General features: G+C 45.8%; 1 protein-coding gene across 2 annotated transcripts in view; it reads right to left on the reverse strand.

Annotated features, from left to right (window-relative positions):
* The window catches only part of musk (muscle, skeletal, receptor tyrosine kinase), a 63,241-nt gene that overhangs the window by 19,035 nt on the left and 31,370 nt on the right, over positions 1-12,836 (reverse strand). For both annotated transcript variants that reach the window (XR_006830573.1, XM_046290693.1), the window contains exons 11-13: positions 11,948-11,971; positions 11,436-11,524; positions 3,150-3,309 (exon numbers count right to left, since the gene is read on the reverse strand). Coding sequence is in view for 1 of the 2 variants with exons in the window: in XM_046290693.1 (XP_046146649.1) it covers positions 3,150-3,309; positions 11,436-11,524; positions 11,948-11,971 (273 nt within the window). In the remaining variant the exon portion in view is untranslated. The remainder of the gene's footprint in view (positions 1-3,149; positions 3,310-11,435; positions 11,525-11,947; positions 11,972-12,836) is intronic.

Genomic DNA, 12,836 nt, shown 5'->3' on the forward strand with positions numbered 1-12,836 from the left:
ATTATTGAGAGGACAGAGAGTCAACAGTCATCACTACCACTGGGGGGACAGAGAGTCAACAGTCATCACTACCACTGGGGGGACAGAGAGTCAACAGTCATCACTACCACTGGGGGGACAGAGAGTCAACAGTCTTCACTACCACTGGGGGGACAGAGAGTCATCAGTCATCACTACCACTGGGGGGACAGAGAGTTAACAGTCATCACTACCACTGGGGGGACAGAGAGTTAACAGTCTTCACTACCTCTGGGGGGACAGAGAGTCAACAGTCATCACTACCACTGGGGGGACAGAGAGTTAACAGTCATCACTACCACTGGGGGGACAGAGAGTTAACAGTCTTCACTACCTCTGGGGGGACAGAGAGTCAACAGTCTTCAATCCCACTGGGGGGACAGAAAGTCAACAGTCTTCACTAGTATTGAGGGGACAGAGATTCAACAGTCATCACTACCACTGGGGGGACAGAGAGTCAACAGTCTTCACTACCACTGGGGGGACAGAGTCAACAGTCTTCACGACCTCTGGGGGGACAGAGAGTCAACAGTCATCACTACCACTGGGGGGACAGAGAGTCAACAGTCATCACTATTATTGAGGGGACAGAGAGTCAACTGTCTTCACTAGTATTGAGGGGACAGAGAGTCAACAGTCTTCACTAGTATTGAGGGGACAGAGAGTCAACAGTCTTCACTACTACTGGGGGGACAGAGAGTCAACAGTCATCACTACAACTGGGGGGACAGAGAGTTAACAGTCTTCACTACCTCTGGGGGGACAGAGAGTCAACAGTCTTCAATCCCACTGGGGGGACAGAAAGTCAACAGTCTTCACTAGTATTGAGGGGACAGAGATTCAACAGTCATCACTACCACTGGGGGGACAGAGTCAACAGTCTTCACGACCTCTGGGGGGACAGAGAGTCAACAGTCATCACTACCACTGGGGGGACAGAGAGTTAACAGTCATCACTACCACTGGGGGGACAGAGTCAACAGTCTTCACTACCACTGGGGGGACAGAGAGTCAACAGTCATCACTACCACTGGGGGGACAGAGTCAACAGTCTTCACTACTATTGAGGGGACAGAGAGTCAACAGTCTTCACTAGTATTGAGGGGACAGAGAGTCAACAGTCTTCACTACCACTGGGGGGACAGAGAGTCAACAGTCGTCAATCCCACTGAGGGGACAGAGAGTCAACAGTCATCATTACCACTGGGGGGACAGAGTGTCAACAGTCTTCACTAGGATTGAGGGGACAGAGAGTCAACAGTCATCACTAGTATTGAGGGGACAGAGAGTCAACAGTCATCACTAGTATTGAGGGGACAGAGAGTCAACAGTCTTCACTAGTATTGAGGGGACAGAGAGTCAACAGTCATCACTACCACTGGGGGGACAGAGTCAACAGTCTTCACTACCTCTGGGGGGACAGAGAGTCAACAGTCTTCACTAGTATTAAGGGGACAGAGATTCAACAGTCATCACTACCACTGGGGGGACAGAGAGTCAACAGTCTTCACTACCACTGGGGGGACAGAGTGTCAACAGTCATCACTAGTATTGAGGGGACAGAGAGTCAACAGTCTTCACGACCTCTGGGAGGACAGAGAGTCAACAGTCATCACTACCACTGGGGGGACAGAGAGTCAACAGTCTTCACTACCACTGGGGGGACAGAGAGTCAACAGTCATCACTACCACTGGGGGGACAGAGTGTCAACAGTCTTCACTAGGATTGAGGGGACAGAGAGTCAACAGTCATCACTAGTATTGAAGGGACAGAGAGTCAACAGTCATCACTAGTATTGAGGGGACAGAGAGTCAACAGTCTTCACTAGTATTGAGGGGACAGAGAGTCAACAGTCATCACTACCACTGGGGGGACAGAGTGTCAACAATCATCACTACCACTGGGGGGACATAAAGTCAACAGTCTTCACTAGTATTGAGGGGACAGAGAGTCAACAGTCTTCACTACCACTGGGGGGACAAAGAGTCAACAGATTCCACTACTACTGGGGGGACAGAGAGTCAACAGTCTTCACTACCACTGGGGGGACAGAGAGTCAACAGTCATCACTACCACTGGGGGGACAGAGAGTCAACAGTCTTCACTACCACTGGGGGGACAGAGTCAACAGTCTTCACTACCACTGGGGGGACAGAGAGTCAACAGTCATCACTACCACTGGGGGGACAGAGAGTCAACAGTCATCACTACCACTGGGGGGACAGAGAGTCAACAGTCATCACTACCACTGGGGGGACAGAGAGTCAACAGTCTTCACTACCACTGGGGGGACAGAGTCAACAGTCTTCACTACCACTGGGGGGACAGAGAGTCAACAGTCGTCAATCCCACTGAGGGGACAGAGAGTCAACAGTCGTCAATCCCACTGAGGGGACAGAGAGTCAACAGTCATCACTACCACTGGGGGGACAGAGTGTCAACTGTCTTCACTACCACTGGGGGGACAGAGAGTCAACAGTCGTCAATCCCACTGAGGGGACAGAGAGTCAACAGTCATCACTACCACTGAGGGGACAGAGAGTCAACAGTCATCACTACCACTGGGGGGACAGAGTGTCAACAGTCTTCACTACCACTGGGGGGACAGAGAGTCAACAGTCGTCAATCCCACTGAGGGGACAGAGAGTCAACAGTCATCACTACCACTGGGGGGACAGAGTGTCAACAGTCATCACTAGTACTGGGGGACAGAGAGTCAACAGTCATCACTAGTATTGAGGGGACAGAGATTCAAGGCTGTCATCACAAGATGGATCTTACCTCAATTAGTAGCTCAATAATTGCCCTTTTTCTCAAGACCTGAACAGGAAAACCACCTTGGCCCGAGCCATGCACTGTAGGTAGGGCCCATATTTATCCTGATCAGGTCTCCAAGTCTTTTGGAAGTCATATTTGGGAAAGCTGCAGTATCCCTACACTCTTAGAAAAAATGGTTCCAAAAATTGTTCTTCAGCTGTCCCCGTAGGAGAACCCTTATTTAATTAGAGGCAGAACCATTTTTGGTTCCAGGTATAACTATTTTGGGTTCCATGTAGAACCATCATGGAACCCAATAGGGTTCTACCTGGAACCAAAGGGTAGATAGCACCTTTGTTTTCAAAGGATGTACCTTCTCCACATTTGGGAATGTTGCAGTATTCCCAGCGGATGTTGGGGTTGGTTGTATAACACCAGGGCTTCTCATTTTCTCCTCCGGGGTTCCGGCACGAGCTCTGTGCGTTCCTCAGCTCTGATAATACATCCACACTGAGACGGTGCAGGTGGGGACCCTGAGACGGAGAGAGACAGAGAGATAGATACAAGAGCAGATGATCTCTCACATTTTTCAACATAACCTTCACTCCAGATCAAAACTCTCAACCTACAACCTGATTTTGGACAAAATCACCAGGAAGAATTCCTACTACCAAAGTTGATTATGTCCAAGATATACAGCAAATGCTCTGGCAAACAAACAACAGAAACCAAGGCTGGAAAAACCTTGGATCACTGCTATTCTAACTTCAGCGTCACATATAAGGCCCTTCCCCGCCCTCCTTTCGGAAAAGCTGACCACGACTCCATTTTGTTGAACCCTGCCTACAGACAGAAACTAAAACAAGAAGCTCCCGCGCTGAGGTCTGTTCAACGCTGGTCCGACCAATCTGATTCCACACTCCAAGACTGCTTCCATCACGTGGACTGGGATATGTTTCGTATTGCGTCAGACAACAACATTGACGAATACGCTGATTCGGTGAGCGAGTTCATTAGAACGTGCGTTGAAGATGTCATTCCCATAGCAACGATTAAAACATTCCCAAACCAGAAACCGTGGATTGATGGCAGCATTCGCGTGGAACTGAAAGCCAGAACCACTGCTTTTAATCAGGGCAAGGTGACCAGAAACATGACCGAATACAAACAGTGTAACTATTCCCTCCGCAAGGCAATCAAACAAGCTAAGCGTCAGTATAGAGACAAAGTAGAATCTCAATTCAACGGCTCAGACACAAGACGTATGTGGCAGGGTCTACAGTCAATCACGGATTCCAAAAAGAAAACCAGCCCAGTCACGGACCAGGATGTCTTGCTCCCAGGCAGACTAAATAACTTTTTTGCCCGCTTTGAGGACAATACAGTGCCACTGACACGGCCAGCAACTAAAACATATGGACTCTCCTTCACTGCAGCCGAGGTGAGTAAGACATTTAAACGTGTCAGCCCTTGCAAGGCTGCAGGCCCAGACAGCATCCCCAGCCGCGCCCTCAGAGCATGCGCAGACCAGCTGGCTGGTGTGTTTACGGACATATTCAATCAATCCCTATTCCAGTCTGTTGTTCCCACATGCTTCAAGAGGGCCACCATTGTTCCTGTTCCCAAGAAAGCTAAGGTAACTGAGCTAAACGACTACCGCCCCGTAGCACTCACTTCCGTCATCATGAAGTGCTTTGAGAGACTAGTCAAGGACCATATCACCTCCACCCTACCTAACACCCTAGAACCACTCCAATTTGCTTACCGCCCAAATAGGTCCACAGACGATGCAATCTCAACCACACTGCACACTGCCCTAACCCATCTGGACAAGAAGAATACCTATGTGAGAATGCTGTTAATCGACTACAGCTCGGCATTTAACACCATAGTGCCCTCCAAGCTCATCATCAAGCTCGAGACCCTGGGTCTCGACAACCGCCCTGTGCAACTGGGTACTGGACTTCCTGACGGGCCGCCCCCAGGTGGTGAGGGTAGGCAACAACATTTCCACCCCGCTGATCCTCAACACTGGGGCCCCACAAGGGTGCGTTCTGAGCCCTCTCCTGTACTCCCTGTTCACCTACGACTGCGTGGCCACGCACACCTCCAACTCAATCATCAAGTTTGCGGACGACGCAACAGTGGTAGGCTTGATTACCAACAACGACGAGACGGCCTAAAGGGAGGAGGTGAGGGCCCTCGGAGTGTGGTGTCAGGAAAATAACCTCACACTCAACGTCAACAAAACTAAGGAGATGATTGTGGACTTCAGGAAACAGCAGAGGGAACACCCCCCTATCCACATTGATGGAACAGTAGTGGAGAGGGTAGTAAGTTTTAAGGTCCTCGGCGTACACATCACAGACAAACTGAATTGGTCCACCCACACAGACAGCATCGTGAAGAAGGCGCAGCAGCGCCTATTCAACCTCAGTAGGCTGAAGAAATTTGTCTTGTCACCAAAAGCACTCACAAAATTCTACAGATGCACAATCGAGAGCATCCTGGCGGGCTGTATCACCGCCTGGTACGGCAACTGCTCCGCCCTCAACCGTAAGGCTCTCCAGAGGGTAGTGAGGTCGGCACAACGCATCACCGGGGGCAAACTACCTGCCCTCCAGGACACCTACACCACCCGATGTCACAGGAAGGCCATAAAGATCATCAAGGACATCAACCACCCGAGCCACTGCCTGTTCACCCCGCTATCATCGAGAAGGCGAGGTCAGTACAGGTGCATCAAAGCTGGGACCGAGAGACTGAAAAACAGCTTCTATCTCAAGGCCATCAGACTGTTAAACAGCCACCATTAACATTGAGTGGCTGCTGCCAACACACTGACTCAACTCCAGCCACTTGAATAATGGGAATTGATGGGAAATGATGTAAAATATATCACTAACCACTTTAAACAATGCTACCTAATATAATGTTTACATACAGTACCCTACATTATTCATCTCATATGTATACGTATATACTGTACTCTATATAATCTACTGCATCTTTATGTAATACATGTATCACTAGCCACTTTAACTATGCCACTTTGTTTACATACTCATCTCATATGTATATACTGCACTCAATACCATCTACTGTATCTTGCCTATGCCGCTCTGTACCATCACTCACTCATATATCTTTATGTACATATTCTTATCCCCTTACACTTGTGTGTATAAGGTAGTAGTTTTGGAATTGTTAGCTAGATTACTTGTTGGTTATTACTGCATTGTCTCAGCCTCCAGTATTTATGCTGCAGTAGTTTATGTGTCGGGGGGCTAGGGTCAGTTTGTTTATCTGGAGTACTTCTCCTGTCCTATTCGGTGTCCTGTGTAAATCTAAGTGTGCGTTCTCTAATTCTCTCCTTCTCTCTTTCTTTCTCTCTCTCGGAGGACCTGAGCCCTAGGACCATGCCCCAGGACTACCTGACATGATGACTCCTTGCTGTCCCCAGTCCACCTGGCCATGCTGCTGCTCCAGTTTCAACTGGCCTGGGCCCTAGGACCATGTCCCAGGACTACCTGACATGAGGACTCCTTGCTGTCCCCAGTCCACCTGGCCATGCTCCTGCTCCAGTTTCAACTGTTCTGCCTTACTATTATTCAACCATGCTGGTCATTTATGAACATTTGAACATCTTGGCCACGTTCTGTTATAATCTCCACCCGGCACAGCCAGAAGAGGACTGGCCACCCCACATATGCTCTCTCTAATTCTCTCTTTCTTTCTCTCTCTCGGAGGACCTGAGCCCTAGGACCGTGCCCCAGGACTACCTGACATGATGGCTCCTTGCTGTCCCCAGTCCACCTGACTGTGCTGCTGCTCCAGTTTCAACTGTTCTGCCTTATTATTATTTGACCATGCTGGTCATTTATGAACATTTGAACATCTTGGTCATGTTCTGTTATAATCTCTACCCGGCACAGCCAGAAGAGGACTGGCCACCCCACATAGCCCGGTTCCTCTCTAGGTTTCTTCCTAGGTTTTGGCCTTTCTAGGGAGTTTTTCCTAGCCACGGTGCTTTTACACCTGCATTGTTTGCTGTTTGGGGTTTTAGGCTGGGTTTCTGTACAGCACTTTGAGATATCAGCTGATGTACGAAGGGCTATATAAATACATTTGATTTGATTTGATTTGATTTGTTTGAACTTGAAGCACAAGCATTTCGCTACACTTGCATTAACATCTGCTAACCATGTGTATGTGACAAATAACATTTGATTTGAACCTGAAAACACCATCCAATCTGGACCTGAGTGAGTCATGTTTAGTCTGAAGCTACTTTTAAAGCCAATAAAAAAAATATTACAATGATATACACTGTTCAAAAAAATTAAGGGAACACTTAAACAACACAATGTAACTCCAAGTCAATCACTCTTCTGTGAAATCAAACTGTCCACTTAAGAAGCAACACTGATAGACAATACATTTCACATGCTTTTGTGTAAATGGAATAGACAACACGTGGAAATTATAGGCAATTAGCAAGACACCCCCAATAAAGGAGTGGTTCTTCAGGTCGTAACCACAGACCACTTCTCAGTTCCTATGCTTCCTGGCTGATGTTTTGGTCACTTTTGAATGCTAGCGGTGCTTTCACTCTAGTGGTAGCATGAGACGGAGTCTACAACCCACACAAGTGGCTCAGGTAGTGCAGCTCATCCAGGATGGAACATCAATGCGAGCTGTGGCAAGAAGGTTTGCTGTGTCTGTCAGCGTGTCCAGAGCATGGAGGCGCTACCAGGAGACAGGCCAGTACATCAGGAGACGCGGAGGAGGCCGTAGGAGGGCAACAACCCAGCAGCAGGACCGCTACCTCCGCCTTTGTGCAAGGAGGAGCAGGAGGAGCACTGCCAGAGCCCTGCAAAATGACCTCCAGCAGGCCACAAATGTGCATGTGTCTGCTCAAATGGTCAGACTCTATGAGGGTGGTATGAGGGCTCGAAGTCCACAGGTGGGGGTTGTGCTTACAGCCCAACACCGTGCAGGACGTTTGGCATTTGCCAGAGAACACCAAGATTGGCAAATTCGCCACTGGCGCCCTGTGCTCTTCACAGATGAAAGCAGGTTCACACTGAGCACGTGACAAACGTGACAGAGTCTGGAGACGCCGTGGAGAACGTTCTGCTGCCTGCAACATCCTCCAGCATGACCGGTTTGGTGGTGGGTCAGTCATATTGTGGGGTGGCATTTCTTTGGGGGGCTGCACAGCCCTCCATGTGCTCCCAGAGGTAGCCTGACTGCCATTAGGTACCGAGATGACCCCTTGTGAGACCATATGCTGGTGCGGTTGGCCCTGGGTTCCTCCTAATGCAAAACTTGTTTTAAGGACATTACATCAAAGTTAGATCAGCCTGTAGTGTGGTTTTCCACTTTAATTTTGAGTGTGACTCCAAATCCAGACCTCCATGGGTTGATAAATTTGATTTCCATTGATATTTTTTGTGTGATTTTGTTGTCAGCACATTCAACTATGTAAATAAAAAAGTATTTAATAAGAATATTTCATTCATTCGGATGTAGGATGTGTTATTTTAGTGTTCCCTTTATTTTTTTGAGCAGTGTATTTAAATTAATAAGGACTGAATGATAAGTTAAATGCAAGTATTTCCCGTGACTCAAAACAAAATGTCTACCTGGCCCACCGCTCCACCTGGACTTGAACAGCCTTTACCACCAGATCCACCTATACAAAGCAGCAGTGCCCACCTTCGCCCGGACCCTAAAGGGAGCCACAGACACCCGCCCAGACCCCCCGGACTTACACATAGAGGATCCACGACGAGAGGACCTACATCCAGACCACAGCCCCACCAGCAACATACACACCTCAACCCAATCAACACCCCCCCAAGACAACCATGCCCACACCCCATTTAGGCCCCCTCAGATCAGCTATGCCACTCCTGCCCACCCCATGCCGCCCACTCCCGCAAAGAGGGCATCAACATGAAAGTCACACATATGCACATCGCTATGTTTGGAGGAAAAAGGGGTCGCTTGCAAGCTGAAGAACACCATCCCAACTATGAAGCACAGGGGTGGCAGCATCATGTTGTGGGGGTGCTTTGCTGCAGAAGGGACTGGTGCACTTCACAAAATAGATGGCATCATGAGGTAGGAAAATTATGTGGATATTTTGGAGCAACATCTCAAGACATCAGTCAGGAAGTTAAAGCTTGATCGCAAATGGGTCTTCCAAATGGACAATGACCCCAAGCATTCTTCCAAAGTTGTGGCAAAATGGCTTAAGGACAACAAAGTCAAGGTATTGCAGTGGCCATCACAAAGCCCTGACCTCAATCCCATAGAAAATATGTGGGACAAACTGAAAAAGTGTGTGCGAGCAAGGAGGCCTACAAACCTGACTCAGTCACACTAGTTCTGTCGGTAGGAATGGGCCAAAATTCACCCAACTTATTGTGGGAAGCTTGTGGAAGGCTACCTGAAACGTTTGACCCAAGTTAAACAATTTAAAGGCAATGCTACCAAGTACTAATTGAGTTTATGTAAACTTCTGACCCACTGGGAATGTGATGAAAGAAATAAAAGCAGAAATAAATCACTCTACTCTTATTCTGACATTTCACATTCTTAAAATAAAGTGGTGATCCTAACTAACCTAAAACAGGGAATTTATACTAGGATTAAATGTCAGGAATTGTGAAAAACTGAGTTTAAATGTATTTGGCTAAGGTGTATGTAAACTTCTGACTTCAACTGTATACATCAACACATTGATGAGTTCACTAGAACAGTCTGCAGCATCCGACTAGAATCTGAAATTGAATGTCTACTGTTTGCTGATGATCTGGTGCTTCTGTCACCAACCAAGGAGGGCCTACAGCAGCACCTAGATATTCTGCACAGATTCTGTCTGACCTGGGCCCTGACAGTAAATCTCAGTAAGACCAAAATAATGGTGTTCCAAAAAAAGTCCAGTCGCCAGGACCACAAATACCAATTCCATCTAGACACCGTTGCCCTAGAGCACACAAACTATACAGACCTCGGCCTAAACATCAGCGCCACAGGTAATTTCTATAAGGCTGTGAACGATCTGAGAGTCAAGGCAAGAGGCGTCTTCTATGCAATCAAAAGGAACACAAAATTCGACATACCATTTACATTTACATTTACATTTAAGTCAGTTAGCAGACGCTCTTATCCAGAGCGACTTACAAATACCAATCAGGATCTTAAAAGTACTTGAAACAGTTATTGAACCCATTGCCCTTTTATGGTTGTGAGGTCTGGGGTCCGCTCAATCATCTTCCTGGCAGTTGTGGCTGCTTTATTGTCTCTACCTTCTTGCCCTTTGTGCTGTTGTCTGTGCCCAATAATGTTTGTACCATGTTTTGTGCTGCTACCATGTTGTGCTGCTGCCAAGTTGTGCTGCTACCATGTTGTGCTGCTGCCATGTTGTGGTGTCATGTGTTGCTGCCATGCTATGTTTTTGTCCTAGGTCTCTTTTTATGTAGTGTTGTCTTTCTTGTCATCATGTGTGTTTTGTCTTATATATGTATATATATATATATCCAGGCAAGTCATTTATAAACAAACTCTTATTCACAATGGCGGTCTACCAGAAGGCAAAAGGCCTCCTGCGGGGACGGGGACTGGGATTAAAATATATACATATAAGACTGCCATTGTGAATAAGAGTTTGTTTTTAATGTTGTGATTAGGGGGCAGTATTTTCATTTTTGGAAAAAAAATGTTCCCGTAGCAAACGGGATATTTTGTCAGGACAAAATGCTACAATATGCATGTAATTGACAGCTTAGGATAGAAAACACTATAAAGTTTCCAAAACTGTAAAAAATATTGTCTGTGAGTATAACAGAACTGATGTTGCAGGTGACAGCCTGAGAAAAATTTAATCAGAGAGAGACGCCTTCATGGCACGCTGATGACGCAGCCGGTCTTCATTTGATCAACTGTATCTTTGTCAAATAAGCACCAATTGGGGTCAAACAAATCTAGCTCGATAGCCAATGAGCTGGGCTTTACGGGAGTATCCGGTACTGTAGCTGCTAACCTTGTGCGACAGCATGCCTTTTCCTTTTGGACAAAAATTATAAGAATATTCAAATTTATGAAGTTATAAAAACTGGTTGTTTTGCAAATGATGATCTTATAATATGGCTACTAATACTGGAAAAGCTGAATCAAAGTCCAAGTATACAGATTTGGCGATATTCTTGCAGAAAATGTTAACATGAATGCAAATGATTTGCCCAAATGTGCCTGGGTGACTTCACACTAAATGTCATGTAATTCGCTCATACTTCAAGTTATCCGTCTGAAACTTTGCACATGCATTGCTGCCATCTTGTGGACACCATCGGAATTACAGCCAGAGAGATGGCTAAAACATGGACCATTCTGTTGCATTTCAAAAATTGTGGTAGGAAAATTACTTTTTTTAAACTTTGTATTTTCTTCTACCAGAACTATTGTATTATATCCTCTTACATTCAATTCACATTTCCACAAACTTCAACGTGTTTCTTTTCAAATGGTACCATGAATATGCATATCCTTGCTTCAGGGCCTGGGCTATAGGCAGTTAGATTTGGGTGTAATTTTAGCTGAAAATCTCTAAGATATTGTATTTAATTTATAAACCATAAAAGTGATTTACCTGTTGGCTCCACTTCTGACAGGGGATACCAGAGCCGGTGATGTTGACTGGTCCTTGGTAGAACCTTCCTTTGTCATTGTAACACGTTGCTGTTCAGACAAATCATCATTATTAGACTGCAAGTAAGAAATGTAGTATTGTGTATAACGTTTGAAAAAAAGTACATTAACACTTTTTTTTACATACAGTGGGGCAAAAAAGTATTTAGTTAGCCACCAATTGTGCAAGTTCTCCCACTTGAAAAGATGAGAGAGGCCTGTAATTTTCATCATAGGTACACTTCAACTATGACAGACAAAATGAGAGAAAAAAATCCAGAAAATCACATTGTGGGATTTTTAATGAATTTATTTGCAAATTATGGTGGAAAATAAATTACAGGCCTCTCCTCATCTTTTTAAGTAGGAGAACTTGCACAATTGTCTGACTAAATACTTTTTTTTGCCCCACTGTATTCTATTTACAAAGTATAATTCTTAGAACTCAGATAAAAGACATGAAACTAAACTTACTTGTGACTTGATCTTTCTTTATATCTAAAAGACAGTGTTTGAGAAAAATCATGAATATTAGAGTATAGAAAAGTATTAGAGTATATACTAGTGTTAGAGAGTAGATTAATATTAGAGAAAATACTAGTATTAGAGAGTAGATTAGTATTAGAGAGTATATTCATATTAGGAAGCTGAGGACAGAGCTAAGGTTAGGGCTACAGTACAGTAAGTTAGGGCTATGGTACAGTAAGTTAGGGCTATGGTACAGTAAGTTAGAGCTAAGGTTAGAGGTACAGTAAGTTAGAGGTACAGTAAGTTAGGGCTAAGGTTAGAGGGACAGTAAGTTAGAGCTAAGGTACAGTAAGTTAGGGCTATGGTACAGTAAGTTAGGGTTAAGGTACAGTAAGGTAGGGCTAAGGTTAGAGGTACAGTAAGTTAGGGCTACGGTTAGAGGTACAGTAAGTTAGAGGTACCGTAAGTCAGTGCTAAGGTTAGAAGTACAGTAAGTTAGGGCTATGGTACAGTAAGTTAGGGCTACAGTAGAGTAAGTTAGGGCTACGGTTAGAGGTACAGTAAGTTAGGGCTACGGTTAGAGGTACAGTAAGTTAGGGCTACGGTTAGCGGTACTGTAAGTTAGGGCTACGGTTAGAGGTAGAGTAAGTTAGAGGTACAGTAAGTCAGTGCTAAGGTTAGAAGTACAGTAAGTTAGGGCTAAGGTACAGTAAGTTAGGGCTATGGTACAGTAAGTTAGGGATATGGTACAGTAAGTTAGGGCTACGGTTAGAGGTACAGTATGTTAGGGCTACGGTTAGAGGTACAGTAAGTTAGGGCTACGGTTAGCGGTACTGTAAGATAGGGCTACGGTACAGTAAGTTGGGGCTACGGTACAGTAAGTTTGGGCTAAGGT

This window comes from Oncorhynchus gorbuscha, linkage group LG11, assembly GCF_021184085.1.
Source record: "Oncorhynchus gorbuscha isolate QuinsamMale2020 ecotype Even-year linkage group LG11, OgorEven_v1.0, whole genome shotgun sequence".
In the NCBI taxonomy this organism is placed as follows: Eukaryota; Metazoa; Chordata; class Actinopteri; order Salmoniformes; family Salmonidae; genus Oncorhynchus; species Oncorhynchus gorbuscha.